The following is a 23,807-nucleotide window of genomic DNA, read 5'->3' as shown; positions in this document are numbered from 1 at the left end:
CTGGGTTCTAAAGTGAGCTACAGATTGTGGTCCCTGCTGTAATGGCTGAGCTGAGTTGTAAGTGGGATATGAAAATAGGTAGAAGATCTCAAGTAGTTGTGAACGAAGGTTTATGGCATTGTAGCCCAGCAGAGCCTGGTTCTAAAAGCCCAGAGAACCAGAAGGAAACTGCCGTTATTGAACGGTAGCGTAAATCTGCATTTATGCACTTAATTTCAGTTGCGAGTCTTTCCATCAGCTCAGTGGCTGACATAAATGCTCACGGTACATAAATATTAGCGCTCTATAACCCACGTGTGTAACTGCCTGACACGCCCCCAACACCCTTCCCTGGCCCATGCCCCCTTCTATGAAGAAGGGAGCACCAATTAAGTCCAACTATAGCATATTATTGCTCATTAACACCAATTATCAGCTCCTTATTAAATTAAGTGCACAACTGATCTTATTCTATAATTTGCATGTGCAAATTTGCGCACTATCCCCATGCTCAGAAGCAAATGCAGTTACTAGAGGCCATTTGCCAGCGCATCATACTTGAAGGCCACCATGGTGGGAAATAGCGAGCTCGCTGAGGGATAGTGCATCAAGCATGCAAATGCATGCTGATGAGCTAATTCCCTTCCCTATTCCTCCCCAATGCTTAGCGGACAGCGCACCAATCAAGGGTTTGCTTTGGAGAGGAATGAGGAGACCAGGAAGGGTTGGGAATCACTCCACCCACCCCTCCAAAGATGTGAGGTCCTGATGGCCCTCCTCCTGCTGGGCACCTCCTCAGAATGACAGCAATGCACTGGGCGGGGCTTAATTACCATATAAGGGAGTTTCTTCAAGGTAGGAGGGGTTTGGAACCACCTCTAGACCACCAGGGCTAGCCCTCAAGGGGGGGGGGTCAGGGTCATGGCCAGGGGTTCCTCTGGATGACTAGGGTTTTATTTATTTTTTGGGGGGTTACATCTTGAGGGGTGGGGGGGCCTGGGATCCCACTGGACCACCATGACTTTAAATTTTGACAGTTCAGTGCTTTGTCTGGGCATTCTGTTGAGGGTATGCACAGGCCTAATCCTCCTGAAGTTGTCCCTCATGCTCAATGTTATATCCATGCTTAAATTTACATGTCATTAGCATTGAGCATGAGGGAACTGCTCAGACGCGTTGATCGGGTGGTATTTCTCCAGCACTGTTTGGTAAAGCACCAGAGTTTTCAGCATCCGGACATAGGCTTAACTTTGGGCATACATCTTTCTAGAATTCGGGTGTATGAGCATAAATGTCAGCCCACTTATGCCGTGCTCATGTCTCCTTGTATTTAAACGCTAAGTCATTTGCATATGTAAATTATATAATGGTGCTAAGTGTGCAGCTGTCATTTACATGTGTAAGTGGGCATTTACCACGTGAAAAGCAGTATTGTATACATTTAGGCATCTAAATGGTGCTTTCATTTAAGCAAGCTCTTATAGAATTAGGGGGATCATATTATGATACGAGTGCATGAAATGGCTTAAAAGTAATGTTTCTTTCTTTGTGTATGTAATTCAGACATCTTTCACCAGCATAATAATCCAGGGAATAATGAGCAAAAGGGTGCAAATGTGCCTCTTCCTGCTCTTCATGAGTTATGCAGAAAGTACAGTGGAGCAGCACATAGATGAAGGTGAGTCAAAAATCTAAATTAATTGGTAGTGATTTCTTTGAGGTTTTCTTTGATAGGGGTAGTTTGACCTGGCAGTTTTCATTCTGCTCCTTCAAGCTTGCCTGCATATTCAGAATTAACTTCTACTCTGGGTCTCTGGTGCCATGAGCCCTCATTTGCAGCACCCCAGGTTATTTAATTCTTTGCACCTTCCTGTCTAGATTGGCCATTGCCAGTTAGGGCCAGAGTCTACAGCTGTCCCCAAAAGCTGATGTAGTTTCACAGTGCAGACACAACTCCCCCCAGAAACTGATGTAGAAGCATAGAAACATGACGGTAGATATAGGCCAAATGGCCCATCCAGTCTGCTCATCCTCATTAACCACTAACTCCTTCTTTTCCTAAGAGATCCCACATGCCTGTCCTATGATTTCTTAAATCTGACACAGTTCTCGTCTCCACAACCTCCACCGGGAGGCCATTCCACGCATCCACCACCCTTTCCTTGAAAGAGTATTTTCTTAGATTTCTCCTAATCTTATCTCCTCTTAACTTCATCCTATGCCCTCTCATTCCAGAGTTTTCCTTCATTTGAAAAAGGCTCACCCAGTGCTGGCTCAAGGCAAGATGCCGCTTCCCCCCCCCCCCCCCCCCCGGCTGAGATGTTGCTCCCTGCCCCATGCCGAGATGCCTCCTCCTCCCGGGCCGAGATGCTGCCCCCCCTTCCTACCTCCAGCCCATTTGCAGTGTTTACCTGTTTCATCATATCCCGAACCCGGCATTGGCAGCGATTCCCATACGATGCCCTGGCACCGGCACCCACCTCTTCCCTTTACTGCAACTGCCTGAGCCTCTGAGAAAACAGGAAGTTACATCAGAGAGGCGGCCACAGTAAAGGGAAGAGACAGGTGCCGGTGGCAAGGCAGCTTATGGGAATCGCTGCCGATGCCAGGAACGTGATGAAACAGGTAAACGCCGCAAACGGGGTAGAGGAAGGAAGGGGAAGGTGCCGCTTCCCGAAGAGTGGGGAGATGCCGCTCCCTGAAGAGTGCTGACTGAGGCCCCCGCCTCAGGTGGCCTAATGGTCAGGCCACCCCTGGTCTCACCTCCTGTATATTAATGCCACTGAGGTATTTAAACGTCTCTATCATATCTCCTCTCATGTGTGTGCAGTGTGAGGCTACGGCTCCCCCCCACAAGCCGATGTGTCTGTAGTAGGGATTCAGAGGTATTTTAAGACAGTTAAATAAACACTCAGTTCTACATGAATCTCAATCAGGATTTCGGTCAAATTACAGCACAGAAACAGTACTAGTCACTTTAATGAATAAATTTAAACAAACAATCGCAACCGGCAATAACATCCTTCTCCTACAATTTGCCATGTCCAGTGCCTTCGATATGGTCAACCATGGAATATTATTACACATCCTGGAATACTTCAGAGTTGGAGGTAACGTTCTTAATTGGTTTAGAGGATTTCCAACAATCACCAACGAAATCAACCAAAGCTTCCAAATCATGCACTCCTGGGCGGACGCATTTCAACTAAACCTCAACGCAGAAAAAACACAATGCCTTATAATAACCTTACAACACATTACAAATAAATTCACCACCATAACTACTCCAAACTTTTCCCTACCCGTTTCAAACAATTTGAAAATTCTGGGAGTCACCATTGATCGAAACCTCACACTTGAAAATCACGTGAAGAACACAACTAAGAAAATGTTCCATTCTATGTGGAAACTCAAAAGAGTAAAACCTTTCTTCCCAAGGGCCACTTTTCGAAACCTGGTACGATCAATGGTACTAAGTCACCTGGACTATTGCAATGCACTTTATGCCGGCTGTAAAGAACAGACCATCAAAAAACTTCAAACAGCCCAAAATACCGCAGCCAGACTCATATTTGAGAAAACAAAATATGAAAGTGCAAAACCCCTAAGAAAGAAATTACACTGGCTCCCACTTAATGAAAGTATCACATTCAAGATCTGCACGACTGTTCATAAAATCATCTACGGAGATGCCCCGACCTACATGCTAGACCTCATGGACCTACCATGCTAAGAGATCTTCCCGCACCTTTCTTAACCTACACTTCCCCAGCTGTAAAGGACTAAAATACAAACTAACACATGTGACCAGCTTTTCTTATATGAGTACGCAGCTATGGAACTCACTTCCAACTCACCTGAGAACGATCAACGAATTAACCAACTTCCGCAAGTCCCTGAAGACTTACCTCGTTAACAAAGCCTACCACGAGAACCCTTAACTAACTATAACACAACACCTATCCAACTTTATTCAGAATGTATCTTTCTACAATTGCTTGAGCAAATCCTCTTGTCATCATTAACTTCTTTATAACACCAATTGTATTATTTAACCTGGTGTTTTATTTATTTTAGTTACATTTGTACCCTTGCGCTTTCCCACTCATGGCAGGCTCAATGCAGCTTACATGGGGCAATGGAGGGTTAAGTGACTTGCCCAGAGTCACAAGGAGCTGCCTGTGCCTGAAGTGGGAATCGAACTCAGTTCCTCAGGACCAAAGTCCACCACCCTAACCACTAGGCCACTCCTCCACTGTTGCTACTATTTGAGATTCTACATGGAATGTTGCTATTCCACTAGCAACATTCCATGTAGAAGTCAGCCCTTACAGATCACCAATGTGGCTGCGCAGGCTTCTGCTTCTGTGAGTCTGACGTCCTGCACGACGTCAGACTCACAGAAACAGAAGCCTGCGCAGCCTTCTACATGGAATGTTGCTAGTGGAATAGCAACATTCCATGTAGAATGTCCAATAATAGCAACATTCCATGTAGAATCTCCAATAGTATTTATTTTATTTTTGTTACATTTGTACCCTGCGCTTTCCCACTCATGGCAGGCTCAATGCGGCTTACATGGGGCAATGGAGGGTTAAGTGACTTGCCCAGAGTCACAAGGAGCTGCCTGTGCCTGAAGTGGGAATCAAACTCAGTTCCCCAGGACCAAAGTCCACCACCCTAACCACTAGGCCACTCCTCCACTGTATCATAACAGGTCTTTGTAAGCCACATTGAGCCTGCAAATAGGTGGGAAAATGTGGGATACAAGTGCAATAAATAAAAATGTCATTTTATAGTCAAATATTTAAAACAATCCATGGTTTTATAACTTCTCTTTTATCTGTGGTAATCTTTTCCTTCTTTCTTTCACAGATTTGCCTCCTTTATTAAAAAGAGGATTGGTTAGTATTGTTCCATTTTTCATGTAGGTACTCTGTAACAATCTTACATAGTAACATAGTAGATGATGGCAGAAAAAGACCTGTACGGTCCATCCAGTCTGCCCAACAAGATAAACTCATATGTGCTACTTTATGTGTATACCTGTCTTTGATTTGTATCTGCCATTTTCAGGGCACAGACCGTAGAAGTCTGCCCAGCACTAGCCCCGCCTCCCACCACCGGCTCTGCCACCCAATCTCCGCTAAGCTTCTGGGGATCCATTCCTTCTGAACAGGATTCCTTTATGTTTATCTTGTATGACCAGTGTGCAACCAGTCACTGCTGTGATCACATTAAACACATCAAACTCCCCGACAGAACCTCTGACCTCATGGGAGACTGAACGTATGTGCAGGACGTCAGACTCACAGAAACGGAAGCCTGCGCGGCTGCGTTGCTGAATCTCCAATAGTAGCAACAGCATCTAAAACTATTATTTTTTGATTTAGAGTTTGCTCACACCTTTTTCAGTAGTAGCTCAAGGTGACTTATATTCAGGTACTCTGGATATTTCTCTGTCCCAGGAGGGCTCACAATCTAAGTTTGTACCTGAGGCAATGGAGGGTTAAGTGACTTGCCCAAGATCACAAGGAGCAGCAGTGGGATTTGAACCGGCCACCTCTGGATTGCAAGACCGGTGCTGTAACCATTAGGCCACTCCTCCACTAGCAGCATTCCATCTAGAATCTCAAATAGTAGCAACATTCCAGAATCTCAAAAAGTGCCAACATTCCATGTAGAATCTTCAATAGTAGCATCATTCCATATATTTATTTATTTAGATTTTGCTCACACCTTTTTCAGTAGTAGTTCAAGGTGAGTTACATTCAGGTACTCTGGATATTTCTCTGTCCCAGGAGTGCTCACAATCTAAGTTTGTACCTGAGGCAATGGAGGGTTAAGTGACTTGCCCAAGATCACAAGCAGCAGCAGTGGGATTTGAACCGGCCACCTCTGGATTGCAAGACCAGTGCTCTAACCACTAGGCCACTCCTTTATAATATCTCGTTTATTGATGATTTTTCAATCTTGAATTGAGAATGAATGTGACTGTTGGGCAAGTGCATTCCATCTTGTATCACACATACTTGTAGGCCTGACCTCATTATATAAGAACCTATTTACATGCACAATTGGTTTATAAAATTATCTTCATAGGGCTAGATTCTAAATATGGCATCTGAAAAATGCACGCAGAAAAAAAATATGCCTAAGTGTATTCTCTAAAGTACAACTACATTTTACAGAATAGGCTTAAATTTCTGCGCTGTATATAGAATATGCCAAGCGCCTGTCCATGTGACCAAATTTGGTTGTGTCCATTTAGGCCCTGTTTTACTTGGCATAAATCCTGATGCCTAAATGAGGCGCAGAACGGTTGTATTCTATAATAATGCGCATAGCTTTTAGAAACACCTACACCCCCGCCTATGGCCACGCAACTTAGAATTTAGACACATCACGTTATAGAATACACTTAGTGAGTTCTGTGCCTAAATCTTAATTAATGCCAATTATTGCTGATAATTGCTTGTTAACATCCAATTGACAGCGCCAATTAGCTAGTTAACCAATTAAGTTACACGCATTGTTATAGAATATGCTTCAATTTCTGCGTGGAAATATTGGCGCAATATATAGAATCCTGGGGATAATGTGCAACCTCAAGTGCTAACAACACCCAGAGATAAATGAAAACTCTCATCAGCCCAGGATAAAATTACACCACCAACCTAATACTTAATATCTATCCTGCTTATTTTCGAAAGTGATCGCCGACCATCTTCCGACATAAATCGGGAGATGGCCGGCGATCTCGGAGAAGCGGTGAAATTGGTATAATCGAAAGCTGCGTTTTTGACAGCATCGCCAGCGAAGGTTCAAAGGGGCGTGTCGCCGGCAAAGCGAAGGCGGGGCATGGGCATGGCTACCAGATGGCCAGCTTTCGCGGATAATGGAAAAAAAAAAGTGGCGTTAAGCAGTATTTCGCCGGGTTTACTTGGTCCTTTTATTTTCATGACCAAGCCTCAAAAAGGTGCCCCAACTGACCAGACCACTGGAGGGAATGGGGGATGACCTCCCCGTAGTCCCCCAGTGGTCACCAACCCCCTCTCACACGAAAAAAATAAAAATAAAGCACTTTTTCTGCCAGCCTCTATGCCAGCCTCAAATTTCATACCCAGTTCCCTGACAGCAGTATGCAAGTCCCTGGAGCAGTTTTTAATGGGTGCAGTGCACTTCAGGCAGGCAGACCCAGGTCCACCCCCCCCCCCCCTACCTGTTACACTTGTGGTGCTAAGTATTGGGCCCTCCAAACCCCCCCCCAGCACCCACTGTACCCACATGTAGGTGCCCCCCCTTCACCCATAAGGGCTATGGTAATGGTGTAGAGTTGTGGGGAGTGGGTTTGGGGGGGATTTGGGGGGCTCAGCACCCAAAGTAAGGGAGCTATGCACCTGGGAGCTTTTTTCGTGTTTTTTAAACATTTTTAGAAGTGCCCCCTAGGGTGCCCTGGCATGTGAGGGGGACCAGTGCATTACAAATGCTGGCTCCTCCCACGACCAAATGCCTTGGATTTCGCCGGGTTTGAGATGGCCGACATTTTTTTCCATTATTGCTGAAAAACAAAACCGGTGATCTCAAACCCGGCAAACTCTGGCATTTGGCCGGGCTAAACCGTATTATCGAAAAAAGAGATGGCCGGCCATCTTTTTCGATAATACAGTTCCGGCCAGCTGTTGCACCACCGCCAAAATAGATTGCCAGCGATCTATTTCGCCGGCGATGGTCGATTATGCCCCTCTATAACATCCATAAATAGGTACGGCCTAGATGTTGATCAGTATCATATGGACCCAACTCAAGAAAGAAGAATTTATCAGGATAACACAGAAACAGAGAAAAATCAAGGCAGATAGACCATATGGCCTATCTAGTCTGCTCATCCACGCCATCTACTCTCCCTATGGCCTAACCTGTTATCTTTGCATAGTTAGAACCAGGGTGTCTATTGCCACCCTTACCCGAGGCGGCCACTGCTGCCAGCAGCAACCTACCTCTATTGCCACACCGTGCAGGAGAAAATTCTGGTGAAGGTGTCACGTTTTCTGGTCTCACCAGACTTGCATTGGAGTTACTTCCTTAACACAGAGCTTAAAGCTAAAGAGCTGAGTTATGCATGCAGACAGCACAAGAGAGGTGCTCTTGGCAGGTTTTAGGTCCCCCCAAACATCGGCAACCCCTTCTATGTTTACTGCGCATTCTGTCTCGCACCAGCCCTGAATCTCTCGAAGTACAATAAACAAGAGCCTCACTAGCATCCACGGAAATCATCTTGAAATATGACAGAACCTAGTGGTTACCACACAGCATTTTACGGAATAAGGATCATTTGTCTTGATTGTATTTAAATTGGTTTCAAAGATTTGTGATATCAAAGTGTTTTTCGCTGTCCATTACAACAGGAATATGGCATCACAATTTAAATATTTAAACTGAAGTCCTCTTTATTTTTTCTCTCTTTGTGATTTTTTTCTTAAATTTTTGTCTGGGAAAGAACTTTATAAATGGATCTAAGTTTTTGTTATTTTTCCCCGTTTTAGGAAGAAGTAGTGGCTGGAAGATACCTGAATGGTAACATGAGAAAAAATAATTTTGCAACTTACTTTATTCCTAGTTCAAACAGGATTCAGAAATATTCATAACTTGTCTCTTTGTTGGTCTTTCAGCTCTTCTGGATATCCTTCAGTTTCAAAGGTACTTTTCAAAAGGAGATAGCATCAATTGTGACTTAAATTATGCAGGATCAGTATGATTAATTATAGTATAATGTGAAAATGATGTGCTTTTTAGAAAGTCAGTGCAAAAAATATATACAGTGATACCTCGGTTTTTGTTGATAATCCGTCCAAAAACAATCAATGAAAACCGAAACAGACGAAAACCGAGGCAATTATTTCCATATGAATCAATGTAAATCCAATTAATATGTTCTAGACACTCCAAAATACATACCCAAAACACATTATATAGAGAATAAATATAGTCCCATGATGGAGCTAAAGGGAAAGGGTTAACTTATTAGCAAGGGAAACACTTAACAGGGAAAATGAGATTTGAGCACATGTGATTTTATCTTGTGTGCGTTGCGTTAGACGCGTGGGGTGATGCTCACACAATGAGAAACAATGCCACAATGAGCAGGAGAACGCGTGGGTTGCCCTTTGTTTTGGCAAAATTAGCAGCGAAAACTGAGGCAACCAACGAAATCCGAGACCGACAATAACCGAAGTCAACAAAAACTGAGGTTTCACTGTATATATATTGGGATGCCTCCAGCAATGCAACAGGCTGTCCAAATTTTTTAAGGCCTGCATGGCATGACCTTTAACCCAATGCATGATGGAAACAAAGTGTGCTTTCTAGAGCTAGGACTGGACTTCAGTACACCATTAACAGTGTCATGGCCCAGTTCACCTTCCTACCCTTCCTTGATAACTGGCATCAACGCCAGACTTTTCCACACCACAAAACCGAACTGACAGTGATGGACTTGGGCAGACCTTGCTCTCCCCACTTGAATCCTCAACTCCAAGCCACGTATTGCTCTCTCCACCCCCCGCAGGACTTTTCTCCACTAATGCAATTCTCACTCACATTACAAGATGCAGGGCCCGTAAGTTCAGACGGCCCCACATTCCCTTCATGTGAGGGTGGGCCATGGGGGTAAGCAGTGATTACTGAGTAAAGGTGATTAGAGACTCGCAACAGTATTGGCCCACATTCCTGTGTTATTCTTGCATCGGTGGGAAGAAGTCAGGTGGCTTAGGGGTAGGGGACTGAGCATGATGGCTAGAGAGGCTCACTTAGGAATTTTAGCAATGCAGGAAACTGGATGCTCCCAAATCCAACCCCAACTACCTACCTACCAGCAGCAGCTCTAGCACCCCCTACTGGTAGTTGTAGCATTTGAACAGCACTTCCTTTAACAGTGGTGTCTCAAGCACAACATCCCCCTGCACTCTTCCCAGCATCCTGCATATTCTCGTTCTCCCTCTCCCCTGCCCTTCATCTCCTTCTGTCCTTCTCTCTCATGTCTTCTGTTTAGCCAAGCACCGCTGTTGTGCACGTAATTGTTCCGGCTGAGTAGAGACCTTTCTATTGCTATGAAGATGGCGAAAATCTGAAACCTGGGTGGTAGAATGATGAAAGCTGAGCATAGCGAGAAATGGCACACCAGAGTTTCCCAAAACCAGAACCAAACAGCAGAAAGGACCAAAAGGCCCAATTTACTTCCCATTATAGTGCCAACTTTGATCTTGGCTTTCCTCTTACTTCTTCACAACTAAGGATTCCAGGCTTTCATGAGTTCTATTACTGGTTTTACCATCCTTCATGTTGAAGATGTCATGTGATGATTGTAATGATGCATTGTCTATTTTTGGGAAGGTCTAGAATTATGTGTTTAACTAAGCTAGACTTGTGGACTTTGTAGACTCTCAAGTTGGCTGAGTTGAGCTATGCCCAAGGAATCTATTGAAGGTTGCATGATAGATATTGAAGTTGATGGTGTTTGACCAGGGTCTCTCAAGCTTACTGCTCTGTGATTCAACCACTGCCCACCAGTGGTCTCTATAATAACAGAACAGACTGTATAAGAATTTCTGTCTGGGTATAGAATAGTTTTGGACGGGTGGGGTGGGGCGGGGCAATTGATTAATTTATTACGTTTCTCTTCTCTGTTTTCCACCCCAGCACTAACTCATGGACCTCAGAATTGTTCCTAAGAATCATGTCCTTTTTATCAACTCAGGATTCTTCCATGACTGTCAGCAACCTACAGGTTTGTGTTGTAAACATTACAATGCATTACACAAATGACCATAAAATAGAAAAGATGTACCTAATAATTATTGGTAATCACTCTCTACTGACTGTGTTAAAAAGAAAAATCTCATTTTTTTCATTTGAGGAAGAGGAGGTCTTGCCCTCCACCTCTCATGTTTTTTACAAAGGCTCAACTTTTCTCATTGTCTGCTCCCAGAGCTCCTGCATCTAGAAACAGGGATAGACTAGAGCCTCTGTTCTAAAATAGAAATGACCCTCCACATCTGTTTTGAAGCATCTAAAGATTATCCGTTTCAGAAATGAAAAATGCAGTTTTAAGGAGCCTACTGGGTGTATTGTTATTTAGACTTTTTTCCAAATTTATTTTGGTTTCTTTAACATGTGTGAAAAGCATGAAATTAATATATTTCAAATCAAATGAGATCGTCCCTGATGGGACAGTAAAAATCTGGTGCAGATGTTACGCAAAGGAAAAGTTATTCAGAAGGCAACATAAAATACAGTGAAATTCAGGCGTGTGTGGTGGTGCCTGAATGGTGCGTTTCAGGTGGTATCGTGATGACTCTGAATGGTATGTGTCAGGCGCATGTGAAGGTGCCTCTGAATGGTGTAAATCAGACACACAAATTGATGACTCTGGTGTGTATCAGACCCACGTAACGGTGTCTCTGAATGGTGTGTATCAGACACAAGTATATTAAGATGCAAATGTAACACTTCTTCCCCCTGCTCTGCAAAATGATCAAAAGTCTTCCTCTAGAAATGGGGTCCCTTAGCTTGAATGATGGCATTTGTGAAACATATTCTTCCTGGAAATGCTCTCTAACTCTATACGTTTCCCAAACTGTTAATTTAAAGCACACATGTAGTTTGCTGGCAATTTGCCTTACTGGACAGCAGCTACAGTAACTGTCCAGAGCATGTTTGCTATGAAAGAACAAAGCAGGGTCCTTCACTTAAACAGGGCAGTGCTGAGTCAACCTTCACTTAAACAGGGCAGTGCTGAGTCAAACTCCCCTGGAACGAAGCAGGTCATAAGCTGTTTATTTTCAGCTGGGTTATTGCTATTTCTTCTTATATTAAAGCCTCATAAGTTTAATGAAAGCTCTGTGCTCATGACCCCAAACTTTAACAGAGCTTGGCATGTCTTTTCCCTGAGCCAAGGACCAGGCAAAAAAAAAAAAAAAAAGGGATGAGTTAAAAAGGTTACATCTGACACCTGATTTATGCCATCTATTTATCTGCTTGTGATTTTTTTTTTTTTTGTGAGTTGAAATGTGTTATCTGAAATCTGAGGTCAAAATGTGCTTTCCAGAGTTTTCAGAGCTTCCCAGTTACCCAGTTCCAGGAAGCTGACTTTTTGGTTAGTCCTGATTTTGAACTTACATCCTAAGTAGAGAGGTGAGGTAGCCGTGTTAGTCCACTCTTAAAGGTTATCAATAGAAATCAAACAAAATAAAACATGGAAAAGAAAATAAGATGATACCTTTTTTATTGGACATAACTTGATACATTTCTTGATTAGCTTTCGAAGGTTGCCCTTCTTCGTCAGATCGGAAATAAGCAAATGTGGTAGCAGGTAGTATATATAAGAGAAACATCAAAGCATTACTTTGACAGTCTGACAGAGTGGGAGGGTGGGGGTTGGTAGGAGGTATGCATGGGGACATCAAAGTATTTCATTGATATTCTAACAGGATGGGTGTGGGTAGGTGAGAGGAGGGTGAGAAGAAGGGCAACCTTTGAAAGCTAATCAAGAAATGTATTAAGTTATGTCCAATAAAAACGGTATCATCTTATTTTCTTTTCCATGTTTTATTTTGTTTGATTTCTATTGATGAACTTACATCCCAAAGCACTGTGAGATTTGTATTCCTTTATTCTACTCATTGAAACCAATGCTGCAGGTTGAAATACCACTCCTAGAACTGGGTAACTTGGATAGCACCCATGGGATACTGCAGAAGCCTGGATCCTTGGTAGTAGATGAGGGCAGACAGAGTATCTGGCACATCTAGTCTACCCAGGAGGCAGTCCTGCAGTGCCTGCCACTTTCTGAGTTACTACCCTAACCCATGCACCTGAATTGCTCTTTGTCTTTTGGTCAAGCAGATTTTTTTCTCCCTTGGGCTCCCTCCAATTGCAACTACCCAAGGTTCTGTTCATTCTCAACTGGGCACTTTAAACTGTGGCTTCCTCTGGAATCCAGTGTATGCGCACCCTCAATCACCACTAGATTGACTGGGACTCCCCTACCATCTATTCTAGAGATGGACAACCCCGGTCCTCAAGGGCCACAACCCAGTCAGGTTTTCAAGACTTCCACAATGAATATGCATGAGATCTATTTTCATACAATGGAAGGAGTACATGCATAAACATTATAGAAACCTTGAAAACCAACTGAGTTTGCCCACCCCTGCTCTAGGAGCTGTGAACATCTTCTCTGTAGCAGTGGCATAGCCAAGGGTGGGCCCAGATGGGCCAGGGCCCACCCACTTTAGGCTTAGGCCCACCCAGTAGCAGCACACCTAGAACGTGGCTGACAGGAATCCCCAAGCCCGGCAGCCGAAAACTCCCAACAACTGTCCCTCCTGCATACCTTGTAAATAGCAGATCTTTGCCTGCAGTGAGCAGCGACTGATACATATTGCTCGCACTGGCCCCACTGCCTTCTCTCTGATTTATTGCCTATGTGGAAACAGGAAGTTGCATCAGAGGGAAGGCTGTGGGGCCAACATGAGCAGTGTGTATTAGTTGCTGCTCGGTGCTGGTGAAAATCTGCTATTTACAAGGTATGCAGGGGAGGGGGATGTTTGAGTGACCATACGGCATACAGACGAGAGAGAGAGAGAGAGACCAAATCATTTATGGGACAAGGCAGAGTTCTTCTGCCCACCCATCTTGGGCCCAGGCCCACCCAAAATTGGGTGTCTGTCTACGCCCCTGGCATCCTTAACTCCAGCTGTCCCAGGGAGTAGAGGTCCAGCTGAGGAATTGAACCCAGGCCTTCTGCTTGGCAATATACAGCATTTGACAGTTGAGCTGCTGGGCCAGTCCTAACAGAAAGTATAATTAATACAGTTTTTTTCAGAAATGCAAGGCCTACACATGTTAGTTATATAAAAAGAGAGGCAGGAACTGCTTCAGCACAGCAGATAGACAGGTTGAACTTTCAATCAATGACTGAACCTATTATATACAAGATTTCCAGCCTCAACCCTCATTTTATGTGTGGAGATGTACACGTATCTGTGAGTGGGTTGAGGAGCTGCAGATCAGTTCTTGGAACACCCTTTGTTCCTTTAAGGTTTTTGGGAAGTAGTCTGGAAACCTCCCTTTACTAATTTTGAACACTGTTGCAATGTTTATCTTCAGCTATACTATATTTTAATAGTTTATCATATCCTACCTCCCTTGTTTTAACTTAGACATTGATAAGAAATTATCTGGAGAGTCTCTTTTCTCAGCCCAGACTCCTGCTCTCAGAACTCCGACAGACAGACACCCAACAATTCCAGCTAGCAATGAAGTATATCTTTCGAGGCAGAAAGGAAAAGCTTGTGAGTAACCTGCCTTTTTTTATTACACATTTTAACAATACATCAATAGGGGCATTTTTGAAAAAAACAAAACATCCAAGTCAGAATTCAGATGTTTTGCTCCTTATGTAAAAAAAACCAAATTTTTAAAAATCCATCTTACTACTACTACTAGACGTACGCAGCGCTGTACACTTGAACATGAAGAGACAGTCCCTGCACGACAGAGCTTACAAGCTAATTAGGACAGACAAACAGGACAAACAAGAGATAAGGGAATATTAAAGTGAGGATGATAAAACAAGGGCTCTGAACAAGTGAATAAGGGTTAGGAGTTAAAAGCAGCATCAAAAAGGTGGGCTTTTAGCTTAGATTTGAAGATGGCCAGAGATGGAGCTTGACGTACTGGCTCAGGAAGTCTATTCCAGGCATATGGTGCAGCAAGATAAAAGGAACGGAGTCTGGAGTTAGTGGTGGAGGAGAAGGGTGCAGATAAAAGAGATTTACCCAATGAACAGAGTTCCCTGGGAGGAATGTAGGGAGAGATGAGAGTGGAGAGGTACTGAGGAGCTGTGGAGTGAATGCACTTATTTATTTATTTTTTGTTACATTTGTACCCCGCACTTTCCCACTCATGGCAGGCTCAATGTGGCTTACATGGGGCAATGGAGGGTCAAGTGATTTGGCCAGAGTCACAAGGAGCTGCCTGTGCCTGAAGGGGGAATTGAACTCAGTTCCTCAGGACCAAAGTCCACCACTCTAACCACTAGGCCACTCAACGTCTGGGTTTCCCTTTCAAAAATGGGTCAAAGATAGACATTTTTGCGCAGAAAACATCTACAAAGAGTCATTTCCAAAGTGAGACGTCCAACTTATAAACACCAAAAAACAACCAAAAAAACAGGCATCGAACGTCTGCCTGGCATCATTTTGATCCCTAGTCAGTGCAGTGGACTTTAAACAACGGCAGCCGGGTACAATTCCCACTGTGGCTCCTTTATTTTGTACTGCGAACCCTCCATGAACAGAATAAAACATACAATATACTATTACAATAGCCTTCCACCCTGCAGTTGTCTCCAGTAGGTAATTTAGTGGTTTTGGAGGGCTCACAAGTTCCACCACAAATGTGATGTGATGTACAACTAGGATTCTACAGGATGAGGCAAAAGAAAGTAACCCCTTAGAGTTTTTTTTTTGCCATCTTCTCAGCAACTTATGTAATCATCATACTTACACATTACTATTAAACAACATTTAATTATCTTAAGCTATGTTGATGTTACTGTCATTTTAGCATTACTACCTAGGGATTTTTGCATGTTAAAAATGTTTGCGTTAAAACACAGTAAAATAATGCCAGTGAAACAATACAACTAACGATGTGTCGGACTTTCACAGTCACTGTGAATGCTCAAAGTGTTCACCTCCAGCTTTAACACAGGCCTTGTTGATCGATGGGTCCCTGTGGCAGGTTGACCCAGATCATCTGCAGTGCTTCCTTGAGCATATCCGCCGAGAGGGGGGGGGGCAGAGGGGACAAAATTCCCCGGGCCTGGGCCTCCAAGGCGGGCCCGGCGCCGCATCCCACCCGCCCTCCGTCATCGTCTGCCCCCTGCATTGAAATTGCAGTCTTACCTCCGTGAAAGCAGCGTTGCAGGTAGCAGAACACCTCCCTTCGGCCCTCCTTCCCTCCCTGTGTCCCGCCCTCGTCTGACGTAACTTCCGCGAGGGCGGGACACAAGGAGGGAAGGAGGGACGAAGGGAGGCGTTCTGCTGCCTGCAGCGCTGCTTTCACAGAGGTGAGACTGCGATTAAAATGCAGGGGGCCCGGCCCGGTGGCAGATGGAGGGGGGGAGCGTCGGCGACCTCGGGGGGTGGAGGGGGGAGCAGTGCCTGCAGCGATCTCGGGGGGGAGCGGTGGCGACCTTGGGGGGGTGGAGGGGGGAGCGGCGGTGGCGGCGACCTCAGGGGGCGGGGCGGCAAGGGTGGCGGGGGCGGCCTTGCCCCGGGGGCGGCCCAGTCTCTAGGCGGCCCCCGGCCATGAGTTCAGCAATTGTTTGTGGCTTTGGGTGGAGCTTGTGACAGGCTTCCAACATTGTTCCCCAGACAAAAGTCTACGTCATTGTGACGTCATTAACAGTAAAGCTGGTACCACTTTTTTTTTTTTCATATAATGGTAGTTTTACAGTGGAAACGTTTTTGAACATGCAAAAAATTGTTGGGTGGACACGCTGAAAAGCCAGTAACTTTGCCGTGTTAAATAATCTTATTTCACTTGGCAAACAAATGTAGATGATAATACAACAAATAAAGCTGTAAAATTTCACGATGAAATTCCAAGCGGTTGCTGAGAACATAGCAAAAAATTCTGTGGAGTTACTTTTCCTTGCTTCACCCTGTACACAGGCCAGGTATTAGTGAAGGTCATAATTATTTATCACGGATGTTTCAAAAGCTACAATCTGTCGATATGTTTCAATTGTTCAGATAAAGTAGAGTATCTTTTTCACTGTATCAGTCTGGCTGAAGAATGAATGAACGACTAGCTTGTAAGCCAACCCCTGGCTGTGACTAAGCTGCCTTGCCTTGTGCAGGACCTGCAGGAATTTATGCTGGACTTCGAAATGCTGAGAGACAGAATTTGGCAGAGTCCAGTGGGAAACCGAACTCTGTTTCAGATTAGCCTGGAAAAGTGCTTACCGGCTCTACGCTCCCCAGACTGCGTACACCTCCTCAGCCACGTCTTACGCATGTCCTCGGGGACCTACCTCCAGCCAGACACTATGAACAAACTGCCCACAGACCTGCAGGAGGAAGCCTTCAGAAATCTGTAAGTCACCACACCTGCTCCCCGTATTAAATTCATAAGAACATAAGCATCGCCATACTGGGACAGACTGAAGGTCCATTAAGCCCTCTATCCTGTTTTCAACAGTGGCCAATCCAGGTTACAAGTACCTGGCAAGATCCCAAAACAGTACAATACATTTTATGCTGCTTATCCTAGAAATTTATTGTTTCAGATTTATGTCACTTCTAACAGAATCCTGAATGTTGAGTATTATTAGGAAAGGGATGGAGTGAAGGAGTGGCCTAGTGGTTAGGGTGGTGGACTCGGGTCCTGGGGAACTGAGGAACCGAGTTCAATTCCCACTTCAGGCACAGGCAGCTCCTTGTGACTCTGGGCAAGTCACTTAACCCTCCATTGCCCCATATAAGCCGCATTGAGCCTGCCATGAGTGGGAAAGCACAGGGTACAAGTGTAATAAAAATAAAAAAATAAACACAAAGATGTTATAATGTCATTGTATCACTCCATGGTGCGACCACACCTCGAGTATTGTGTCCAATTCTGGTCGCTGCATCTCCAAAAAGATATAAAGGGATTAGAAAAGGTGCAGAGAAGGGCGATGAAAATGATAAAGGGAATGGAACGACTTCCCTATGAGGAAAGGCTGAGAAGGTTAGGGCTCTTCAGCTTGGAGAAAAGGTGGCTGAGGGGTGATATGATAGAAGTCTACAAGATAATGAGCGGATTAGAGCAGACAGATGTGAAGCGTTTGTTTATACTTTCAAACAACAACAAAACCAGGGGACACAAGATGAAGCTAGAATATGGTAGATTTAAAACAAATAGGAGAAAGTTTTTCTTTACTCAGCATGTAGTTAAGACTCTGGAACTCGTTGCCGGAGAATGTAGTGACAGCAGCTGGCCTTATGGAATTTAAAGGGGGTTTGGACAGATTCCTGAGGGAAAAGTCAATTGAACATTATTAATTTTTTTTTTTTGGGGGGGTGGGGTTGCTGGGTTCTTGAAGCCTGGATTGGCCGCTGTCAGAGACAGGATGCTGGGCTTGATGGACCCTTGGTCTTTTCCCAGTATGGCGGTGCTTATGTACTAAGATAACATACAGACCAATAAAAACATTAATCAAATACAGCCAGTCACATAAAATCAGTACCAATCACGTAATTCACAGCTCCCTTTGCCATTTCACAATATATAACAGTCTTACAACTCTCCATATGCCAGAGCATAACCAGAATTTTACAAACTTCCTAAAAGGTTAATAATCTGATTCGGAACTTATCTCATCAAGTAGTTTGTCCATTAGATGGGACCCACAGCAGAAAAATGGTCCCTTCCTAATCCGCTACAAATATAATAACTTGGTGGAGGAAACCTGCAGCCAATGTTTTGATGTCAACCCAGAGTTGCCAAGGGCACCAATCTCCTATGTGGGAGATTTAGGGCCTGCCCCACCTCGCCAATAATGCCACCCAGCCCAAAACTCTGCCCAGTCCCTCCCACAGCGGCACAGTTCTAGCCTCCCCATTTCAGCGGGAGAAGGAGAGGCCTTCCTAAAATGACAGGTCGCAGGCCCAAAATGGACGTGCGCCAACTTTTACTTTGCCACATGTCCATTTTCGGCAACAAAAAAAAACTCGAAAAGGCCTGCGCGTGTCCAATACGTGCGTCTATACTAGCGCAGGTCATTTTCAGCGCACCTTAGTAAAAGGACCCCTAAACGTTTTGTGTGTCTGGAATTATGAATTAGTGATAAGGTGTTTTACAACACATGTTAGTTCCAAATCTGCACGTGCTACCAACATGCTAAAAAATATTTTTACATTTTTGTTGGAGGAGATGTGTCTTGGGTGGGGAGTAAGTATTCTTGTACAGTGCACTAACCGGTTAGTGCAGGATTACCACATAAGCTTTTACCGCCAACAAAATAGGTGTTGGTAAGAGCTCCTGCGGTAATTCTTTTTAATGGCCGTGCGCTAAAAGCAACATAAGCACATGGCCATTAATAGAAAAAAATAGGAACTCGGCCATTTCCCGCCTGCAGTAAAAATGGCCTTAGCATGTGGGAAATACCTGCGTAAGGCATAGGAACCAACTTTTCAAAATGATTGGGGGTGCTGAAATTTTTTTTTTTTTACAGGTGGTGCATTCCCCCCTTGCCCCCCTCTCCGAGTTCCAGGCCCCCTCCCTCTCTTCCGAGTGCCAGTCCCCCCCCCCTCTCCTCCAAGTGCCAGTCCCAACCCCAGCCCGACCTCTTCTCCAACAGCAGTCCTTCATCCTTGCCTTCCTGCCGCCCAGAATTTAAAACTCATCTTACCTCGCTCGGTCCCGGCGGCAACAGTGAAAGGCGAGCAGGCTCGGCTTCAGCCTTCCCTTCTCTCTCAGCTCTGGTCTCGCCCTCGCGGAAACAGGAAATGAGGGCGGGACCAGAGCGGAGAGAGAAGGGAAGGCTGAAGCCGAGCCTGCTTGCCTTTCACTGCTGCCGCCCGGACCGAGCGAGGTAAGATGAGTTTTCAATTCTGGGCGGCAGGAAGGCGAGGACGGAGGACTGTTCAGGGGGTTAAAATATTGGGGGTACTCGAGCACCCACAGCACCCACGGAGTCGGCGCCTATGGCGTAAGGGTGCATTAAGGCCATTTTTTTCACTGCAACTCAGTAAAAGGACCCCTAAGCTGCCCATCTCATATGTTCTTTGTACTGCATAGGTCAGTAGTGTTCAAGGATCTGTACGACAAAATTCCAGCTAATACTCAGAAAGCAGTGTATTCCTGGCTGACCCAGATCCTCCAAAGATCCTCCAACTTCAGTGGTAAGTGGCAAGCAGGCAACAAGAAGGCCATTCCTTGTTTGTTCCTGTGTAATTATCACTCTGATTCCCTTTTACAAAGCTGCAGCAAAAAGGGTGCCCGTGCTGCAGGGGCGTAGCCAGACACCCAATTTTGGGTGGGCCTGGGCCCAAGATGGGTGGGCAGAAGAACTCCGCCTTGTCCCACAAGTGATTTGGTCTCTCCCTCACTCGCCTGCATGCCATATAGAGGCATATTTTCAAAGCACTTTGGGAGGCTAAGTTCCATAGGTTTCCATGGAACTTTGGGAGGCTAAGTGCTTTGAAAATGAGCCTGATGGTCTCTCAAACATCCCCCCATCCTCTGCATACCTTTTAAATAGCAGCTTTTCACCGGCAGCGAGCAGCAACTAATACACACTGCTCAAGTTGATCCCACAGCCTTCCCTCTGATGCAACTTCCTGTTTCCGCATAGGCGGAAGTATAATCAGACGGAAGGCTGTGGGGCTGGTTTGAGCAGTATGTATCAGTCGCTACTCACTGCAGGCGAAGATCTGCTATTTACAAGGTATGCAGGAGGAACAGTTGTTGGGAGTTTTCGGCTGGTGGGGCTTGGGGATCCTTGCCATCATAGGTGTGCTGCTACTGGGTGGGCCTGAGCCCAAAATGGATGGGCCTGGGCCCACTTGGGCCCACCCTTGGCTACGCCACTGCTGTGCTGGCATCGATGCGTGTTTTTGATGCACACCGAGGCCCCCTTTTACCACAGTGGGTAAAAGGCAGGTCTTTTTTTCTGAAAATGGCACTTGCTGCATAGCCATTTCAGAGGGGGGGGGGGGGGGGAAGCACTTACTGCCACCCGTTGAGGTGGTGGGAAGGGCTCCTGTGCTAACCTGGTGATAACCGTGCAGCGTGCAGCACTGCCCGGTTACTCAGGTACACACCGGCGCTGCAAAACTAAAAAATATTTTTTGTAGCGCCGGATATGACGTGCACTGGGGGTGGAAACTACCATCGGGCTGCTGCAGTAGCCCGGCGGCACTTCCTTTTTAGTGAGTGGTAAGCCTGCGTTGGGCTTACCGCCGCTTTGTAAAAGGGGCCCTCTGTGTGTGCTTGGGTTGATGTACCACCTTTCTTGATTAAAATAGACTATGAACAATAGGCTGGTTGTGATGTCTGCAGATATCAGATCATTTTTTAATATGAATATCCCCTGTTACATTGGACTCCAACATCTGGTAGTATCATTTGGACAATAGTTATCAATCAGAGCAACATTTGTGCAGTAGGGAAGATGGGGACAATCATAGTAACATAGTAGATGACGGAAGATAAAGACCTTTACGGTCCATCCAGTCTGCCCAACAAGATAAACTCATATGTGCTACTTTATATGTATACCTGACCTTGAGTTATCCTTGCCATTCTCGGGGCATAGACCGTATAAGTCTGCCCAGTACTTGCCCTGCCTCCCAACCACCGGTGCTGCCACCCAATCTCCGCTAAGCTTCTGAGGATCCATTCCTTCTGAACAGGATTCCTTTATGTTTACCCCACGCATTTTTGAATTCCGTTACTGTTTCCTCTCCACCACCTCCCGTGGGAGGGCATTCCAAGTATCCACCACCCTCTCTGTGAATAAATACTTCCTGACATTTTTCTTGAGTCTGCCCCCCTTCAACCTCATTTCATGTCCTCTAGTTCTACCGCTTTCCCGTCTCCAGAAAAGATTAGTTTGCGGATTAATACCTTTCAAATATTTGAACGTCTGTATCATATCACCCCTGTTTCTCCTTTCTTCTAGGGTATACACGTTCAGGTCAGCAAGTCTCTCCTCATATGTTTTATCATAATGAAAGAGGGGTTGGTGGTTGGGAGGCGAGGATAGCGGAGGGCAGACTTATACGGTCTGACCATAGCCGGTGATGGGGGGCGGGACTGGTGGTTGGGAGGCGGGAAGTACTGCTGGGCAGACTTGTACGGTCTGTGCCCTGAATAAGGCAGGTACAAATCAAGGTAAGGTATACACATATGAGTTTGTCTTGTTGGGCAGACTGGATGGACCGTGCAGGTCTTTTTCTGCCGTCATCTACTATGTTACTATATTACTATGTAATGCAAATCCCATACCGTTTTTGTAGCTTTTCTTTGCACCGCCTCAATTCTTTTTACAATCAATGTGACTGCCTAGGCTACAGCTGGCCCAAGGGTTATCTGTCCTAGGTGAACCTACAGCCAGTGCCGTAGCGAGGGCTAACGGCACCCGGGGCAGGTTGCCGCTGCGCACCCCCCCCCCCCCGGGTGCAGCACGGTGCGACCCTCCCTCTGCGGCGCCCCCCCCGGAGTGCAACCCCCCCCCCCCCCCGGACCGCATTGTTATCTGCGGGAGGGCCGATCCGCCCCGAGTGCATGTCACTCAGAGCTGCGTCGGCCCCGCTGGTTCCCTGCTCTCTCTGCCCCGGAACAGGAAGTAACCTGTTCCGGGACAGAGAGAGCAGGGAACCAGCGGGGCCGGCACTCCCCGAGCGCGTGCACCCGGGGCAGACCGCCCATCCCGCCCCCCCCTTCCTACACCACTGCCTACAGCTATCTTCCCCTTCAGTCCTTAAAGCTGAGTACAATTACTTGCATTTCATAAATCTTTGAAAATATTTACTCAGGTCATTTAGGAGCCCTTTTACTAAGCTGTGGTATAAAGTGGCCTTAGTGTACCAATGTGTGGGGGGGTTTTCCATGCACTATGGCCATTTTTACTGCACCTCTTTTTGCATTAAGGCCATGCATTAATGTCGCCATTAGAGCACAAAATAATTTATGGGAGAAAACACCTTGTTACTGCAAAATAAGATTTTAATAAAATGTGAAGCTTCAACTACCCGGGTCAGGGGTAGGCAACTCCGGTCCTCGAGAGCCGCAGGCAGGTCAGGTTTTCAGGATATCCACAATGAATATGCAGGAGATAGGTTTGCATACCATGGAGGTAGTGCTTGCAAATCTATCTCTTGCATATTCATTGTGGATATCCTGAAAACCTGACCTGCCTGTGGCTCTCGAGGACTGGAATTGCCTACCTCTGCACTAGGCTACTCCTCCACTGGCAACATTCCATGTGGAGGCAATGCGGCCGCGCAGGACGTCAGACTCACAGAAACAGAAGCCTGCGCGGCCGCGTTGCTGATCTGCAAGGCTAGGCTTCTATGTGGAATGTTGCTAGTGGAATAGCACAGAAGAAGAGTGGGAAATGGACCAATGACTCCAGGAGAATGGGAGATAGATTGAAAGAATCACTTTATTGAATGACTCCTGCATATTCATTGTGGATATCCTGAAAACCTGACCTGACTGCGGCTCTTGAGGACCGGAGTTGCCTACCCCTGACCCAGGGGAAAGTCGTAGACTTTTTAACCAGCTCCGATCGAGTTTAACTATCATAGACTTCCTTAATTGACTGCGAAAACAGCAGTGGAAAACAACTCCACTCTGGAAGAAAAAGCCACTGCTGAAAAAAAAAAACCCTGTCAAAATAACATAATTAAAGTATTTTCTCCACAAAGTCTCTCATAAATTGTCTTGATTATTCCATCACAATACAGTTCCACAGCACTGTGCCTCGTTCAAAAACTCAACACTGGCATCTATCTGCTCAGAGTCACTTCCATATTGAACTTAGATGCCCAGATTTGAAAAAAAAAGGTTCAAAAGATAGCGCAGACTTGACAATCTCCCAATGTTTTTTTATTAACATGTGCCAATTTCAAACTTACCGCAGGACACCTGAGCAGGTCCCCAAATAAGCCATTTCAAGCTGCAGTAGACATACACTACTGCTCACTGCAGTTCAGTTTAAGGATCCCTTGATGGTTAAGGCCTTGTATATTTACTTTTCATTTTGCTTT

At 45.5% G+C, this 23,807-nt stretch overlaps 1 protein-coding gene across 1 annotated transcript in view; it reads left to right on the top strand.

The window, feature by feature from the left end:
* The first annotated feature begins 1,575 nt into the window (after positions 1 to 1,575).
* OTOA (otoancorin) overlaps positions 1,576 to 23,807 on the top strand; it is a 95,284-nt gene continuing 73,052 nt past the window's right edge. The window contains 8 exon segments of the mRNA XM_030212064.1: positions 1,576 to 1,657; positions 4,855 to 4,883; positions 8,526 to 8,556; positions 8,652 to 8,679; positions 10,678 to 10,765; positions 14,202 to 14,333; positions 16,910 to 17,145; positions 19,831 to 19,934. Coding sequence (XP_030067924.1) covers positions 1,576 to 1,657; positions 4,855 to 4,883; positions 8,526 to 8,556; positions 8,652 to 8,679; positions 10,678 to 10,765; positions 14,202 to 14,333; positions 16,910 to 17,145; positions 19,831 to 19,934 — 730 coding nt within the window.

Source organism: Microcaecilia unicolor, chromosome 8 (genome assembly GCF_901765095.1).
Source record: "Microcaecilia unicolor chromosome 8, aMicUni1.1, whole genome shotgun sequence".
In the NCBI taxonomy this organism is placed as follows: domain Eukaryota; kingdom Metazoa; phylum Chordata; class Amphibia; order Gymnophiona; family Siphonopidae; genus Microcaecilia; species Microcaecilia unicolor.
The sequence above is the reverse complement of the archived record's forward strand: the minus strand, read 5'-3'. Positions and strand labels throughout refer to the sequence as shown.